Source organism: Hydra vulgaris, chromosome 04, assembly GCF_038396675.1.
Source record: "Hydra vulgaris chromosome 04, alternate assembly HydraT2T_AEP".
Taxonomy (NCBI): domain Eukaryota; kingdom Metazoa; phylum Cnidaria; class Hydrozoa; order Anthoathecata; family Hydridae; genus Hydra; species Hydra vulgaris.
Window position 1 is genome coordinate 37,631,908 of NC_088923.1, and position 18,093 is coordinate 37,650,000.

Below are 18,093 nucleotides of genomic sequence, written 5' to 3' on the forward strand. Positions count from 1 at the left end.
GTCGTTGTGTTGCTAAACTTTAATGAGTGTTATCTTTTGAGTGTGCAGCGTGAATACTATACGCACTACTCAGGGCCGACGACACGGGTTTCAAGTAAAGGAAGGAGGCGGTCAGGGGTGTGCCATTTGCCCATTCTCCGCCCCACCCATCCACCATAGGTAGCGTTTTTTTGTTTGTTGATAATGGTGTGTATTTAATTTTTATACTTTAGCAATGAATGAAGAAAAATCGCCTTAAATCGCTAAGGTTGAACACACCAACCTGTTTGTAATTACATACTAAATCGATTATACAATTCGGTCTTGTAGTAGTTAGTATAACTATGTTGTATATATGTGTGTAACTAAGTTACACTCATATCCAAATGTCGAGCACAAAAGATTATGTAGCAGCCTAGCTTAATGTATAATGTACAATCTTTAAAGATCATGGTACAATTTAACACGTTTAAAACAGCCTAAATTTCGAAATTACTTCAATTTTTAAAGATTTCTTTTATATACAGATATTTAAGTGAAATTTTTTTAAAAACATATATTTATTATATGTAAATTTAATTTAACATTTAATATAACATTAACATATTTTCTAACTACTGCAATGTTTATCTTTCCACGATACTTTGATCAACAACCACAGCATCAACAGCAATATCGTAGATAAGACGATTGTGAGTAAACATTGTAAGGACAGGGAGCATGACAGGAAAAACAAATGATATGCAAGTGCTCTTTAAAAAAGCGCGAAAACAAGACCTAAAAAAAATATTAAAGTAAATTTGAATAAGAGCCATACAGCCTCTAATAAAATTTTTTTTGCTTCGATTAATAGTAAAATAAATTGTCTGCCTTCATGATCATTTAAACCATGTGCGCTCAGGTAAACATGAGACTTGGAAAATGAATAAAAGTTATTTTTTTATAATTTAAGCATTTGATCCAGCAAATAAGAATAATAAATACAACATTTAAAATTATAACTTCTGTCTATTAATATTTATATATGTCCATTTAAAAAATATGTCAATAAAAATATGTCCATTAAAAAAAATCATTTGTTTATATGTTAAACATCTTCTCATAAAATATAAAATTTTCTTTATACGAACAAAAATCTAGATTTAGTAAGACTAAAGTAATAATAAGTATATAATAAACTAAAAAAAATACAATTTGTGGTTTAGTTTGTCACGGTAAATCTAAAAACTAGCAAGGTTATATGAACTTGATTTGTTCAAGACGGTAATTTTTTTCAAAGGAATTTTATGTTGAACTACTTTATTAATTTAACGCAATTTTAAAAATCTTACACTGATACATTAGTTCTTAACGCCTCGCTGTGTTTTAATTAGACAAAATACACTGATACATTAGTGTAGCTCTTAATGACTCGTTGCGTTTTAATAAGACAAAATTAAGTTTTATTATTCTTTAAAAAATCACAAAAGCGCAAATTAAAAGACCGGAATGTTTTTAAAAACATTCAAAATGTTTTTGTTTTTTTTTAATAAAAATAAAAACATTACGATTGTTTTTATTTTTTATTGTTTACATATGAAATCTTAAAAACAAAATAACAATCAAAATTGTTATGGTTACCTAAGACATGCTGGTTTTTCTACAAATTCCAAGACATTGGAACAGAAAATAAAGGGTCGGATTATTTCTCTCCTATTAGAGCCTTGAAATGTAGTTAATTCTCGAGCAAATAACTTCCCAAAGATACCTTTCTGATCCCTCATAGCCTCCTTTATGCGAGGAACAATACATTTCCATCCCAGTTAAAACCCAAGTTTTTCAGAACAGAAATAACTTGAAGATCAGTCAGCTTAGTTTCTTGTTGTATTAAAGAGACATTCTCTGCAGTCAGAAATCCTTCAGCTATTGTTTTGCTGTTCTCTTCTGACAAGAGCATCAAAGGTTTCCCACCATTAGGTGACGCAATAGAGTCGACTGAATTGCCTGATCCTTACTTTGATTTTATAGTTTTATTGTTTATCTGTTCAACCAGTTTGTGATCAAATAGGTTTGTAATGTTGGCAATTTTTCCAACCTTAATTTACATTTACCTTTTGAGTGGTTTGATCCCCTGTAGATACCGGCAAAGCAGTGTGAGCACATGCGTGTGTGAAACAATCTTGAATTGTTTGATTTCTTCTTCTGATTGTTGACAAATAATTTCTAATGAAGACCATTTAAGCTAGTAATTTTATAAATTGTGCTCTCACATATTTCCATAGACCTGATAAAAACAGATAAATGTTAAATAGTAGTTTATTTTTATAGAAAAACTAAAAATTTGCCTACAGAAATTAGAGAGGGGAAAATTTATGTTGATTAAATTTAGTTAGCTGTTAACTTTGACATACCATATTATTCCCAGAATGTTACATATTTTTTTGTAATTTAATTGATTCACAATTTTAAAACATGACTTTTGCAACTAATTGTAACATTAAATTAAAAGCCCTTCACAAAATAAACAACATATACTCATCTACCTCCTCAACCTACTTCAACTCCTCCAGCTACTCCTTATAAATCTAAACCTTAACTGCATTGAAACAATAAAAGTTAAAAAGAAGTCCATAAAATAATTATCCTTTTGCGCAAACCTTTGAAAAGTATTAATTTTCCAACCGTAGGTTTTCTATAAAAATTAATAAGGTAAATATTAAAAAATAGAAGTTATGATTTTATATATCAATACTTTGTTATAGTTTTCAGCTCAGGATCATAGTTCTTTGCTATTGTTAGATTAACTGTAGAATCTCCATTTTTTATCTTGTTTTTTTGTTATTTTTTATCAAGTCCAATCTGCAGTCAATACAAAGCCCAGGTGAGAGCCTTGGATCTTGCAGTGAATAGTTTGACACCAAATAAGTTTGTAGTTAAACCTCTTGAGCATTTGTAACTTTTCTGTTTGCTTTTTTTTCCCATGTGCAAAAGCAAATTGCATAAACTTGTGCACGGTTTTCATCATGAGATTTTGGAGGCATTGTAATTAGCTCACAAATTATGTTTGATTTTTTAGTTATATATAGTAACCTAATAATACCTTATATATTTAATTGTTTAAATAAGGTTTTGATTCAAATATATATATAAATCAAATATATAAATAAATCAAATAAAGTAATAGCTTATTTTGTACCCTTTAGTGTTTAAAATGCGCTGTAATTGAGACTCCGGACCTTTAACAATAAATTACAGAAAATAAAAAATCTGAAAATATAAAATAAAAATAAAAATGGCGAAATTTTTTACCTTCAACACTACAGACAAGAAAATTTTATAGTTTTTATAGCTTTTTTTCATTTTGCGAGTTTTAAATTTTCTCAAAGTTTTCCCAACAAATATTTTTCATTTTTATGATTTTTATAACTAATATATATATGTAAAAGAATGGCATAAAACGTTTCTTTGGGTGTTTTCATAGATGTTCACTTTCATCCAGGCACAGGGTGTATAATTAATCAATACATTATAACTTAATGTCCTGTATATAAAAACAAGCTTTGCCGCTTTTTTCTACTCCTGTCCTTTTTCTTAACTTGAAGTAAACGAGTTAAAAATAATCTTTTGATTCCTGCAGTAGAAACTGGTACATTTAACAAACCTTTAATACCCATTATGTTACAATCCTTAGATTTTAGAGATTTTAAAGATACATTTTTAGAGACAGATATGCAAATAGCTTTTGTTGAATGAAGCAGATTTGGTTTTCAACTCATTATTGGTAATGTTATTGGAATCAAACTCTTGAATTCATTATCTGTGAATGTAATTGGAGCTTCATTTTCATTTTAAGAACAATTATATCCGTATATAATATCTAGGATCTCATGTGTTTGCTAGGAAATAAGCATCACTGAGAGTCTGATGATATCTAGTTTCAAATATATTTTTTTCATTTGATAAAAATAGCATGTTTATCAACTCTTAAAAAATTTCAACAATGTCACTTTTTTATCTTCTACAATTGGTTTTTATATTTTTAATCTTCAGCATTTTGCTTTACCTATATGCTACTTTTGTATTAATTGAAGGACCCAAATCTATACCTTATCTAAAGATTGAGAAAATGATGCCTCAGTTATTGATATATTTTTCAAGTGAACCACTGAAAGAACTCCAGAGTGTTTCAGTAGAAAGTAGAAATTTTGATGATTCTTTCATATATATTTTATTATTTGGTAACATGCTTGCATTTTTAATGTTAAGACCTTTTAGTAAAAAATTTAGCATATCAGTAGCACAACTGTAAGTAATGCTTCTCTTGCCGATTGTGTAAGATATTCACCAGTGAGAGAGTGGTATTCATTGTTTCTACTAAAATGTTAGTTTTACCTGTAATTACAAAGGCACAAACTATTGGTTCATTATGCACATTACTTGAGTCATCTAAAAACCTGGTAACAATTTATGTTAGGTTTGTGATTGTTTTCATTTCTTTATATGTTATATATGCATCCTTTGAACTTGACTTATCATTTCTTTTCTACATACATTAAAAACTGCTCTGCACACCTTATTTTTTTAGAACAGTCACTCGTGTATATTTTAAATAAATCGTGTAAAATTTGTGCCAAATGTTTTAAGACATTTTTGGGAACATCAGTAAAAGTTTATATTAGAATTATTTATACTTTTACACATTTTATTTCTGACTTGTTAATCCCAATAATAAATAAGTTCATTATGTGAAAGCAGAAAGACAAGGCTATTGCTCATGACATCATAAAGACTTTTGATAAAATCTGTGATGTTAGTTTTTTTTCCATAAGCTCATTTCAATGATTTATCTGGAAAAGATTTTAAAACTAATGCATAAGAATCATACTGAATCATTCCATACTATCCGCAGTACTAATGTTGTCCCTAATGGAACCCAATCTTTTTTAATTTTAGTAACTTCTGGAGTATCACAAGGTTTCATCTTTGGAAGAGTTTACCTATATTAACAACCTTTCTAAAAATCTTCACCTCTATCTTCCCACAACTATATCAGTGATGTACTGATATAATTGTGGGAAGTATTTTTTTATATTTAAATATTTTATTATAAACTCCAGTAGATTATATAATTTATATTTCAAATGCCCAAATATGTTCAACATATTTGGGCATTTGCAAAAATTATTGAGGACCTTACTTTTTACTTCCCCTTTATTTAATGAGGATAATCCTAGGTTGATAGGTTAGCATAGAGTTGTGGTTCTAAATATAAAAAAATAATTTTTGGATACAAAACTGTACAAACACATGACTTAACAAAAAGTCATCAGAGTTTTTATTCTATTTTATTCACCTCCCTAAGACCGAGAGTGCCACTACAGTCAAGAAGGCTGCTTTATTATGGTTACAACCTCTTAACTCTTTAACTCCAAAACACAAACCTTGACAAAAAATGGCCGCTGTGCAGAGAAAAAATATAAAAAATTAAAGAGAACAAAATTAAAAAAAAAGGTTTTATTAGAAAAAAAATCTAAAATAAAAAAAAAAGGTTTAAACTCTACTTAAGTAAAAACTATATTATATAGTTTTTATTCAAATAGAAAGTATATTGTTATCATAATAACAATTGTACTACTATACCAAATATAATATTAACAACTTTATATTATTAATTATAGTAATAATGCTACTAAACTGGTCAACAGTAGATGTTTGGTGGTCAAGCTGGTTAAGCTGGTCAAACTGTTCAAGCTGATCAAACTGTTCAGGCTAGTCAACAGTAGATGTTGATATAGTTTTGCTTTAAACTCACATGTTGAGTTGAATACTTTATCTGATAGTGAGTTCCATTTGTTTGCAATTCTGCTGTTAAAGAAAATATGCCCATGATTGAAGTTTTTCATTAGCTCTCTAACAAAATATCTTACTGTGTCCTCTTCTTGGTGGTAAACATATTTGTGTGTCAATGTACATTATTAAAATCTTTCTAAAGCTTTAACTTTTAAATGAGATAGTGTGTCCGATTCTTCTCAAAATTAGTGAGGCTAAACCTAAATGATTGCACCATTTTTCATTGATATTTCATTTTGTAGGGATTTTTTGAAGTTCCTTTTTTCAATTTTTTCAAGTTCTTTAATGGCACTTTAAAAATAAAATCCATACAGATATTAAAAACTTGATTTTTGGTCTATTATACAAAGTAAATACCCATTAGCAAAGAATGCAACCTGTGATGTGAAAATGTATTTGCACACCGAGCATTAGGTATGCTTAAGAGATTTACTAACTTGATTTTTTAGTTTTGAATTATTTGAAATTTGGATACCAAGATTGCCTTCACAGTAAGCGAAATTTTTGTTTATATTTAAAAAATGTTTTGTGTTTAGATTCCTGCAACTAATATGCAAAATTTTGCACTTAGCTATGTTAATAGCCATTTTCCATTTTGATGTCCACTCAGTAATTTTGTCAATATCATATTATAATTTGGGTTCCCCGGAGGGTGTCTACCAGATATCACATTATTTTTATTAATTCTAGCAAGAAACTTTGTGTTGTCTGCCTACAACTTTGAGTTAATTTCAGATTATCAACAATATCATTTAAAATTATAATGAACAAAATAGGCCCAGTAACTGATCTTTGGGGTACTCCACTAGAAGCAATTACCCAATTGGATTCGGTTTCTTCCATAACTTTTCTTTGCTTTTTAAAAGATGAAAATAAACATATCCATACAAGTAGCTGGTTAAAAATATTGTATTTTTTAAATTAGTAAATTATTTTTTTGGGGGTACTTAACAATGGCATTAGCAAAATTTAAAAACATAATATCAATCCATATTTTTTTGGACACAATTTTTGTTATACATTATTCCAGACAAGTAAATTTGTTATTCAGGATTTATTTATTTTTAAACCATTAGATGATTAGAGATTAAAAATATGGTAGTGGTGTAGTGGAAGATCACTCGCCTCATAAAGAGAAGTTCGTACCATGCTCAACTTGTTTCTCTGCACAGCAGTCTTGTTCATCAAGGTTCGCATTTCGGAGTTATAGAGTTGCGAGAGGGTTGTAACCACAACCAAAGTAGCCTTCTTGACTGTAGTAGCCTTCATGGATTCAAATCATTTGTTAAGGATTTATGAAAACCTAGAAATTGATAATTTGATAAAACACGAAGCCTCTGGTTTATCAAATTACATTAAACAGTTTAGGTTTTTGTGTACAATAACTATTTGGTATAAAATATTAAACTGCATTAATCCAATAAGAAAAATAATGCAAACAAACGGTTATGATACATCTGCAATTAACATTTTATAAAAATGCAAAAAAGAAATCCAAGATCAAATAAGTCCTTTAATGAAACTAATGTCGATGCAAAAGATTAGCTGATAAAATTGACATTGATTCTAATTTCAAATTAACATTAAATTTTTTTCAAAAATATTTGCTATCCAAAGCGTAATAGCATTTTGTAAATAGTTAGACATTTTGGTAGTAAGTAGTTATTTTTGTCATAAGTAGTTAACCAATGGCAATTAAGCTTTTCTAAAAAGCTTACATCAAAGCTTTTCAAAAGACCCCATAAAAAGAAATTTAATAGTATTAGATCACTTGATCTTGGTGGCCAGTTAACAGTTCTTCTTCGAGAAGTTACTCAATTACAAAATTTCCCTTTCAAAAGATTGATTGTTTCTGTTGCTGTATGACATGTTGCACCGCCCTGTTGAAACCACATAGTCTGCACATCAATATGGTCCAATTTGTCAAACAAAAAGTTATTAATCATTGTTCAATAACAAACACCATTTACAGTATGTCCATTTACAGTGTGTCTAGTTTTGTTTTTAAAGAAATATGGACCAATCAATCTAACAGACCAAAAACCACACCAAACAATTACATTTTGTGGATGCAATTGTTTTTCCAATATTGCTTGTGGATTTTCTTCACACCAGATTTGACAATTTTGTTTGTTTACATACCCACTAATTTCAAAACAAGCTTCGTCACTAAAGATCACTTTGTTAAAAAAATCATCATTTTCTTCTTTTGCTGCAAGAGCCCAATTATCAAATGCACAATGTAATTAATGATCAGTTGGCAATAATTGTTGTGTTAACTGTATTTTGTAAGCTTTTGGGTGAAGATCCTTATGCAAAATATTGAATTAAGTGGTTTGTTTTATGCCTAATTGCTGTGAACGATGACGAATCGATATGTTTGGCTCTTCACAAACACTTTTACTGGCAGCAGCGATATTTTCTAGGGAACATCCACTACGACTGTAAATTTTATTTTTTTGATTTTGAATTGAACTGATTTCCTCAAATTTATTCATAATATTTTGAATGGTGGAGTTTGTTGGACAATTTCTTCTTCCATATTTTGTACAAAATTTTTTTTTCAACTTCTGCATAACTTTCACTTAACTTAAAATAATTTTCAACAATAAAGACACCTTGTTCAATTGCATATTTGTTCATATTTACTAACCACAATGTTTATACTTGACAGCTGTCATTAAACAGAACCCATTTTAATGTGAATTACAAATGGCGCAAATTTAAAAAAGAGTATGTAAAATTAAAGTAAAATCACCTAAAAGACTTATATTTTGCAGACATCTATTTGCTGTTTCTTTTAATTAACTTTTAAAGTAATTGTAGGACATAAAGTTATTGTTAAATATTGCTTTTTTTGACTTTGCGTATAAGAAAGAATAGTTTGTTTTCCCCCAATTAAATATGGTAATTTTTAATTTCGCGATATAGTCACGTGATTCCAACTGAATGGATTATATATTGAACAACATATTAATGCTCATTTATGAGTGATTGACGCGGAACTCATGGCAGCCAATTGCGACTGAGGTAATGGCAAGAAAAAGTCGCAGCACTTTTTTTAAAAAGAAAATTTGAACAAAAGTGTATGCAAATAGCTAACTTATGTAAACTTCAAACTATGTAATAATAAAACATATAATAAGTTTTATAGTGTTTTATATATAATAACTTTTAAGTTTAAGTTTTATATATAATAACTTTTACTTAAAAAGTGCTGCAAATCTCCTCAATTTTGATTTATAACATTTATTTGCCGCTTTATAGTCTTCTGTTTATTAAATACGAATGTTTGTAATACAATACACCTAAATGACCAAAGTGGTTAGGTCGCAGCATTTCTGATGCAAAAAGCTGTGGTTCAAATCCCAACATTTGCACTTTTTTTTTTATCTTAATAGATTTTTTAAGATATAAGACAAAACACTTTTGAAGTTCTTTAGATTATATATACATAACATATATAAAGATATCATATACTATGAAAAAAGAAAGAGAATTAAAAAAAAAGTTTATTTGCCGTACCAAAATGGAATATTTGAATTCCAGCCGAAACAGGATTTAACGGAATTGTTATTTCATTTATTTGATTCTTGTTTAATTTTAACCTAACATTTTGTTTTTATTTGTTTCTTATAATTTTATTTATTGAAAGTTTTAACCTATATAATATATATATTTAAAATTATTTCTTTTCTATTTATTTGTTTTCTATTTTTCCATTCCATCGGAACGGTACATCCCTAGTTAAATCTTTCACTGAACAATACTTCTTAGTGACCAAAGTGGTTGACTTTGCAGAGTTTCTGAAGGGCGATTTTTTAAAATACAAAATAAAACATTTTTGAAGTTCTAAAGATATTATATACATAACATATATAAAGATTTTATATTAGCCACTTTCGGGGCAATTTAACTTAGCAAATATTTCCTGTAGGAACAAAATTCTAGCCAATCAGATATGGTTTTTAGATTATGCGACATTTAACATTTTTTTTCTCAAGTAATTAAGATTTGATGATAAGCAATCATGGAGTACCAGACTTTCGCAAGATAAACTTGCACTTTTTGCTGAGATCTGGAACTTATTCACAGCCAATTGTCAGCGGCACTATGCTCCAGCTGAAAATATTACAGTGGATAATCAGCTCTTCCCAACTAAATCAAAGTGCAGATTCACACAGTATATTCCCAATAAACCAGACAAACTTGGCATTAAATTTTGGATCTTAGCAGAGTTGGACACAAAATACTTCCTCCGTGGAATGCCACATCTTTGTAAATGCACGAGACTATATACTTTATTTTATGCAGAAGGTAATGGTAAGAAGGGGTAATGTGTGATTGTTGTTTGTTTATATTTATAGGTAAGGATGATGCAAGGACTGGTGAAACACTAGCCGAACATGTAGTTCTCACACTGGTGGAACCAGGTTTAAATAAGGGTACAATATTACTGCAGACAACTTTTTCACACAGCTTCCCCTTATTTTGACTCTAAAAAAGAAGAGAACTACGTTTGTTGGAACAATTACAAGAACAGACATGAAATTCCATATATAGCCCTTAATGAAAAGGGAAAACCCATGTATCACTCTACCTTCTTCTGTGAAGATAATGGGGTACTTTTAACTTCATATAAAGTAAAGACAACCAAAAATATTCTTCTTATGTCATCAAGACACGAATATAGGATTGTTGAATAAGGAAGTAGGAAGAGTAAACCCAACACTATAATTTTCTACAATTAAACCAAGTGTGGCGGCGATTCACTTGACTAGATATGCAAAGCCTATTCTGTCAAACCTGGAGTCGTATGGTGAACCCTAGCATGCTTCTTCAATATGTTAGATTTGGCCGAAATAAATACATTTATTCTTTACAAAGAAGTAACAGGGCAAAGCCTATCGAGGAGGCAATATCTGAAGATGCTTGTTGAAAATTTAATAACATGCACAAGATTACACCAACCATTACTTTCTATCTTCTCACCAAAAATCAGCAACAAACAAAAAACATACAGCAGTTGCACCAATAAGACTGCAGATATTTGCTCATTTTGCCTGAGACCTTCCTGTGGTAAATGTGCTACTAAGAAACATGTTCAGCTCAAATATTCTAAATGCCTCATTTAACATCAGCCATTTTTGCCTGACTTGTCATTTAGACTTATACATTTCTAGAGTACTTTTAAAACATATAAACCTTGAGTTTGTATTTTTTTCTTTTCAATTACTATGATCATTAAGATTATAATGTTTCCCTTATTTTCTGAGTTAATTGTGAGTGGTCAAGATGACCTTATCGGAGTTCTAGGTATAGCACCTCTCAAAATCTTATACAGAAATTTTTTACACAAGTATTTTTAATTATAGGTGTAAATGGTCAAAAAAAAATTGTCATTGAAGAAAACCCTTAAAAAATAGTTTTTATGGAAAATATTAATAAAAATGTGAGCTTTTTAGGTCAAATGACCTTACCGTAGTTTTAGTGTTAATGTTTTCAAGTTATAAACTTGAAAAGTGTTTTTAGTGTTAATGTTTTCAAGTTATAAATTTGAAAACATTAACACTAAAATCTGATATTTTAGCACTAGTTAAGAAAAAACACAAAATTATGGCAGATAAAGGGTTTTCAATTCAAGTTTTATGCACTTCAAAAGGAATGTACCTGAACCGTTTATCTCAGAAATCAAGCCGACAGTTCCCACAAGCTGACATAGTCAACTGCCACTTTTTTGCTCGTGTTTTAATTTCCAAAATAATTTGATGCGAGGTAAGGCTATCTGGACTTGCTCCAATATTTAAATCATCTGGGTGAAAAATCCACACATTTTGGGAAAACATTTTGACATCCTTGAAAACTGTTGAAGTGCCATAAACTCATTTATGTACACGCTCAAAATCTTTTATGTTTTGCGTGTTTTAAAAAATCATTTTCGTTTAATCCTTCCTTAACTCTACCAATAATTTGTAAACTATTCTTGTCAGTATATGCCTAGCAATGCTGGTAATCATCCTCCTATTATTTTTCCTTTTTTTGTGTCCACTCACTCTGGATATTTTGTTTGACATTATTATGATTTGTGTATTGTTTTTGTGTTGGTATCAGGTTTGTTAAGTTAATATGAATAACAGGATGCTAATTTAAAAGTTGCATACTAATTTTTTCTAAAACTATATCTTGTTCAAGTGAAAATTGAAACTACCTCAATGTTTATGATACTTTGATTTATTATTTGCAATATTGTTGCTCACTATAATTTTCTTGATATTCTTGTGGGTTTACTTTGCTTGTTTATTTTAAGTACAACTTTTTACATTTGTAGAACTTAATTTATCAACTTGTGAGTTAAAACCTTTACGGCTATATCTGAATCTTAAATGCCCCATTAGTGATGATTCATATCGTAGATTTACTGAACAAAGAGTATATGTGTTTCTCAAAATTGAGTTCCTTATTCAGCCCTTATTCAATTCCTTATTCTTTAATTTTTTGCTTCATTGTTAAAAGATCTATTTAAAAAAGATTAAATTTGTAAGTTTTTGTTCTTGTTTCTTGCTGATTTAACTTTAATATGACATAGCGGAACCATTATAATAGCATCTTTTTTTTATCTTTTATGCCATTTCTGTATTACTTTAATTCTAAAATTGTTGTCTTCGTGTCCACAAAATGCTTTAGGTAAAAAGATAGCTAAAACATGACAGCAAAGTCCACTAAGACCAACGGGACATTCACAATAACCCTTAAGAAGTGTCCCTCCTACAGAAAGTAAAATAGCAGAATATGCATCATAGCTATAAGATTATTTTATAAAAGCTCTTACATATACCCTATTGCTATCTGAATGTGTTTTAACAGATATAGCTTTTCTGTTTGTTAATATCTGGTATGCTTTTTGCTGTTGTCCAAATGTACCCTCTCTTTTATTGAGAGTGTATTATTTAAAAAGTTTAGAGTTAACATAAGGTTAGAGGTTTTCATTGTCAGTCAGATTTGAGATACGTGTGGTATCTCGTCTACATGCAAACTTGTTAAGAATAAAAAATTTTTTTTTTGCTTTTCAATAAAGTTTTTTTAACTAGTTTTGGATATGGTAAAAACTTCAAAATTCTTGCTTGCAATTCTTTAACAGAGCCTGTAACACAACCCATTCAAGACAAATCTTTCTTGAAGCTGCTAAAATGTCTACAAAATTAATATTTAACACCATTTACAAATATGCTTTCAAAACAGAGTTAATAATAGTTAACTTTATATTACTTTACTTTATCTCACTTTAAATTTTATATCACTTCAAACTAATGTAAACAAACACAATGTTTTTTGTCCCTACAGCTCAATTATTAGTACCCAGAACTTTCCGTATGAAATTGGGCAATACCATAACAAATGACAGGGAGAGAATTTTTAAAAAGCTTAAAATTTCTAAAAATGTCAAAACACCGGGGAAAATTTGTTGCGCATATGCCATAGAGAATAGAGATACTTATATTATTAAATGTGCTTAGATAATTACTTCTAATAAGCTCTAAAACTCAATAAGAAAAAAATTTATTAGAGCTGGTCTCCTACTCCAGAAGGTGCTGCTTTGGAGACAAAAAAAGCCTGTAGCTAGCAAAAACCTCAAAACTTTTTTAAAAAATTATAAGTCTTTATTGCTATGTTAATTTTTTTTCAATAAAAAATAAATACGGTCAGTTTGGAAAAAATTGTATTGTGTTAAGGGGCAAATTTGAACCCTCGCAAAATGACACCGCTGACAGGGCACTAAATTACTGAGCTATCAAAATTATGCATGTAAGAGAAAAACAAACCATTTTATAAATCTCTTATAAGCTCTAGATATGCAGAAAAAAAACATATATTAATTTTTTTTCCTCTTAAAGCAGTTTTTTTAATGAATTGTTTTTCTACTGTTGACTAAAAAATATTGAAGTGAATAAGGAATAAGTATAGAAATGATTGGTGTGATAAGTATAGAAATGGTCGGTTTTGTAAAGACTCGTATAATACTGGACACCTCTCGTATAATACTGGACAGCTAGGATATATATTTAAGGAACATGTAAAGAAAAGGTCAGTGTGAAATAGACTTACAAAGACCCATAACGATCCGGTCAGCTAGTTATAATAATAATATTCTAACATATCTGGGTATTAGTGAGCCCAATAGCACTTCATATACTGCAGAACTCCCAATAGGTTTAAAAGTCCCATAATTTAAGATTTTTTTTTTTTGAAGTAATAGGACAATATCAATAAACATTCCCAATATTTTGTAGAACAATAACAATTAATATTCCCAATATTTTGTAGAACAATAACAATAAATATACCCAATATTGGAAAAACATGGTAAAAAATATATTCCTGGCTAACACTCTGTATATACTAATATTTATACTTGTTTACATATTATTTAAATGTAAATAAATAGAAATACTAGTCAAAATATTGTTATAAAACCAATATCTTATTATAATCATATGATATATCACAAAGCAATAATTTCTAAATACAAACATTAAAGGTATAAGTCATATAATAATATTATAAATTTTTAAAAAACATTTGTATGCCTGTCAACTTATAATACATATATGTTATATATATATATATTTTTTTATGTTAACCATAAATTATCATTTCTATTTATAGAAAAATGACACTTTTGTTTTTTTAATGAAAAATGTTTCAAAGATGAAGACTCTCCCAGAAGACATTATGAATGTTTCATGGGAGCGAGTTTCGTTTATTGATAAAACGTAAAAATAATATACTTTTTAACTGTAATTTCTATATCTTATAGAAGTTAAAACTATTTTCATCCACCTTAAAAAACATTTAATTATTAATTATTTTTCAGGTAAATATAAAACCGATAAATATAATTTATTAGATCTGCGAAGTTGGTTAGATGCGAAGTTGGTTTGCGAAGATTCCATCTGATTATCAAGTTGACAAAGAGGCTTTTAGGTTTTCTTTAATTTTTCTCAAGAATTATGATTTTAACAAAAAAATGTCATCACATGTCCAATATTGATCAAAGTAAGTAAAAATATAATAATATATTAGAAATGTAAAAATTTACCTTGACATCAAGTGTTAAATATACGTTAAACATTTTCCAGTAAAGTCATGTTCATTTTATACTATTTTATTGTTGTACAGGAGAGACATAAACTTTTTAGTTGTTATCAAAATAAATGAATTATGTCATACATATGACATCCTAATTATGTCATACATATGACACTTTAGGAGTTATTTTTAAGGGATGTTATATGTGTAAGATTTTCATCAAAAATTTCAAATTCACTGGATAAAAGTTTACATCTTAATATCTTATATTAATGAGACACCAACTATTTCCAAACCTTTGTAAGTTACGTTTTGATTATTTTACTTTTATAAAATTGTTTATTTTCTATGAAATGTAACCTTGCTATTAGTAAACGGCAACAAAATAATATAATTGATACAATGTTTTGACAGAATCATAAGTGTACTCATAAAAAGTTTGTGTAAAATTTAATATTTGTTAAATTTATTTTTCTGTTTTTGTTTTTAGTAATCAATCAGAAAAACTGTTACCTCTCTTCTTTTTCATGCTGATCTGGAAGAAAAGAAATAACTTAAGTCTTTCAAAAAGGTCAATCAAGAATATAATGTGGAATTTCTTTTTTGAAGTTATAAAACAACAGTAAGTACAATATATTCTATTTGAATTGTTATTTCAATTTAATTAGATTTTTGGCTTTACAATTAAACGTGACATCTTATTTGTCATTAGTGTTTGCAAGATTTTTATCATTAGCATACAAAATATTGTGATATGCAAGTTACTGTTATACATTCGTTTACATATTCTTATGTTAATAAAAAGGTATTAAGGTATTCTACCCTAAAACCTTGTCACTACATTGGTGCTGTAAATATTTAATTGCTTAATTAAAGAAATGATATAGCCAAATAAGTTTCTTTAAGTACTTGATAAGTTTTCTATTTTCTATATTAAATTTATTTTCAGGAATTTCAGTACATTTGTAATATTGAAATGAGTTACATGCTCTTTTCATAATGATAAGTTGCATAAATTTAATCTGCTTAATTGCGGTAGTGGGGTACTGGTAGAGTGCTTGCTTTATAAGCAAGAAGATTCATGTTCAATCTCCACCACATCCCACACCACATCGTGTTTCAGAGTTATAGAGCTGAAAAAGAATGATAACCACAATAATGTAGCCTCCTCAACTGTGGTGGCCCTCCTGGCCTTAGAGCGGTGAAAAACATAAAAAAAAGATTAAAATAATAAAAACTTAAGAAAAATGCTTCAAAATAATTTGGTCATAAGTAAAATCTGACTTGTTGAATAAGTCAACCAACCTCATAAGGTAAGCATCTTTTGCAATATACTTGTATAAGAAAATACACAATAAAAAGTTGCTGTATATACTTTAAATGCAAACAGTAATCTGACATCATAAATCTATAAAAAATGATAAAAATTATTTTTCATGTTTTAATTATAATATTCTAGAATGTAGATGATGGTATAACTTAAGATAATATAAAAAGAACTTTACTATGAAAGTTGCAACTATGAAGTTGTAAGTGATTTATTTGTTATATTTTGTACCTTTATAGCTCTATTAATGTTGTCTTGAAACCGCAAAGTTCTTGAAACAAGCAATATTTTGTCAACAAGGTGGGGAAGCAGTCTAAAATCTGCTTTTCTTCATTTGATTATGTGCAGTCATTTTCTTTGCTTTTTTTTTAACTTTGTACAAGAGCCTAATCTTAGAAGATCTATTTCAAATAAAGATATCCATGTCAAAGTATAGAATGAATAAGTTGACAGATTTGAAAAAATCTTTGTTGGCTTGATGAAAACATTGCGCAATGGAAGAGATTAGTGTTGTTAAGTGTAATTTAACACCGTAAATTAACATAATGTTTCCTATTTTGTAATTTTTAATTTCTTTTCAAATTTTAGCAACAATGAAAAACCTTCATGTAATAGTTCCAAGCATTTTTTGTGATGATGAAATTCTTTTATTAGCTTTGACACAAGTAAAAAATTTAATTAGTAAAATATTTGTTTAAACATTGATATAGATTATATATCATATAAATCATTTTAACATTTATTTTATTTAAATAAAAATTGATTTTAAAAGTTGTTCAGTACAATATTTATCCTTTTTGTGGTTATAATTCAAAACTTTATACAGTTTATGATTAAATTTAATTTTTTATATATTTAAATTATTTACTTATAAGTTAATTAAGGTTGTTAGTATCAGTTTTTACTACATTTCTCTTTTAAAAGATCCAACCTATTGAACTCTAACCCTGAAAATCGAAGATGATCCTGTTAATCCCAAACGAATAAGTCTTGTAGTTAAAAAAGTATATTACTTGTGGTTTGGATAATGTCATCTGTGCATATTTGTTGTAGCCCAAATGAACTATACAAAATACTGCCTTTGTATATTTCCTAACATTGTAACATTAAAAACATTTTTAGCTTTACAAACTTGTAAATATAAATTATCAGAGGTGAAAAACTTTAGGACTTAAATTTGAAATATGTATTTATATGTATATGTGTATATGTATATAAATATTAGGGTTAAAACTTTTTGTAAAATAATTGATTTTCTGTGTCAAAAATCAATGAAATTTTGCTCAAAAGTAATAAAAATAGATTTTATTCTGATTAATTTTCAAAAAACGGTCACCCACAATACAAAATTTTTGAAACGGTATAAAAGTAGTTTTTATAGGCAGTAGCATTATAACTTTCTAAAGCCTAGAATTTTCTTGAACCTTTTACAACTTTCTAGAATTTTCTGAAGTTTTCTAGAAGTTTATAAAAATATGCAAGATTTAAACTATATAAGCTGATTGAGCAACGTTAATAACTATGTATGAATCTGGATTCGCCAGATGGCAGTCAAATAATATAGAAGTACAATAGCATTTATATTTATTATTGCCTTTCAGAAATTTATTCAAGTAACATCTTCAATCATAATTTTCTTAAAAAAAAAGTGCTTTTACTACTGAAAGAAATAAAATGATCTGGATGAAAAACCTAGTACAACTTTATGAGTCACAAAGGAAAAAAAAAACTACTTCAAGAATGGTAAAGCAGTGTTTACTAAAACAGCAAGATGAGGTGATAATATGAAATTTCTATTTAATTTAACGTGGGTATTCTGCTTTTTTGAAGAATCTGGAGTATTTCCTAAAATGATGCATTAGAAAATACTT

The 18,093-nt window shown here is 28.3% G+C and overlaps 1 protein-coding gene across 2 annotated transcripts in view; it reads right to left on the reverse strand.

The window, feature by feature from the left end:
* Positions 1 to 520: 520 nt before the first annotated feature.
* Positions 521 to 18,093, reverse strand: part of LOC100199969 (uncharacterized) — a 47,323-nt gene continuing 29,750 nt past the window's right edge. The window contains exons 5-6 of one of the 2 annotated variants that reach the window (XR_010638228.1): positions 1,600 to 2,242; positions 521 to 756 (exon numbers count right to left, since the gene is read on the reverse strand). Coding sequence is in view for 1 of the 2 variants with exons in the window: in XM_065796243.1 (XP_065652315.1) it covers positions 606 to 756 (151 nt within the window). In the remaining variant the exon portion in view is untranslated. The remainder of the gene's footprint in view (positions 757 to 1,599; positions 2,243 to 18,093) is intronic. The other variant, XM_065796243.1, reaches the window with a different exon arrangement.